This window comes from Monosiga brevicollis, genomic scaffold (assembly GCF_000002865.3).
Source record: "Monosiga brevicollis MX1 MONBRscaffold_24 genomic scaffold, whole genome shotgun sequence".
Lineage (NCBI taxonomy): Eukaryota > Choanoflagellata > Craspedida > Salpingoecidae > Monosiga > Monosiga brevicollis.
Window position 1 is genome coordinate 307,295 of NW_001865061.1, and position 1,051 is coordinate 308,345.

At 51.7% G+C, this 1,051-nt stretch overlaps 1 protein-coding gene across 1 annotated transcript in view; it reads right to left on the reverse strand.

The window, feature by feature from the left end:
• MONBRDRAFT_10846 (uncharacterized protein) overlaps positions 1-271 on the reverse strand; it is a gene marked incomplete at both ends in the record, with an annotated part of 4,551 nt that extends 4,280 nt beyond the window's left edge. Inside the window, one exon of the mRNA XM_001748633.1 lies at positions 139-271. Coding sequence (XP_001748685.1) covers positions 139-271 — 133 coding nt within the window. The remainder of the gene's footprint in view (positions 1-138) is intronic.
• Between the last annotated feature and the right edge of the window lie 780 nt (positions 272-1,051).

Sequence of the window (1,051 nt, forward strand, 5' to 3'; positions counted from 1 at the left end):
CTCGGCAACCCTCGTCATCGCCCAACTGGTTGATGGCCTGCCTTCAAAACTCAGGGACGTGATTGCAAACCTGTATCAACCGTCTTGGGATTTGGGCAAGTTCTTTGAGGTGGTGACTGCTAACCTGCACAAACTCACGCCTGCTGGTGCCCGCGCCGAACCTAAACAGGGTGCCTTTGCTGTTGAGCATGGTGGAGGGCGCGGGCACGGGCATGGCCGTGGACGTGGTCGCGGACGCGGTCGTGGACGTGGTCGTGGCCGTGGTCGCCATGGTATACACCACGGGCCCCACCCAAAGAGTGAGCGCGTCAATGCCAACTGTGAATTTTGTCGCATCTATGGCCACGATGTATCTCAGTGCCGCAAGAAGCGCGCGTACGAGAAGCACAATGGCAAGCAGTTTGCGGCCCCCGTCATGACCGCGACCTTGTCTCTTCCACCCCCCTCCCATTTGCCTGCTGCACCTGCTGCTCCTCCTTCCCATTTGCCCGCTGCTCCTGCTGTGAATTATTCGCCCGCACAAACACATTATCGTCACCACGAGTTGTTCTTGACTTGTTTGTCAGCCACCAACCTGGCCACCAGCAATCGTGCATTGGTGGACAGTGGTGCCACTGCTCATTTTTTTGTTGATCGTGATTTATTTCGTGATCTTGCTCCAAGCTCTGAGACCATTGTGACTGCCAACGGCGTAACGGCTGCTGAGGCCGTCGGCTCCGTGTCTTTGCTCGTGACTGATGTTGATGGTGTCTTGATTTTTGTTTTAATTTTGCTTTGATTTTTACTGTATTTGTGTGGTATTTTTGCTGAATTTTTGTAAAGTCCTTTGTATGATGTCTTTTTCTTCTGTGGCCGGTTGTTTTCCTCAATCCGACGTTGTGTCTCGTTGGATGTGAGCGTGCCGTGGTGTTCATTGTGTTTGTGCTGTGATGGCTTATACTTGTGATGTGTGACTGCCCTTTTGGGTGTCTTGTGTTTGAAATGGCCGTATCTCTGGTTATACTTGGTCGTTTTGTACGATTTTTGTTTCTATGTGTGTGATTCTTTGAGC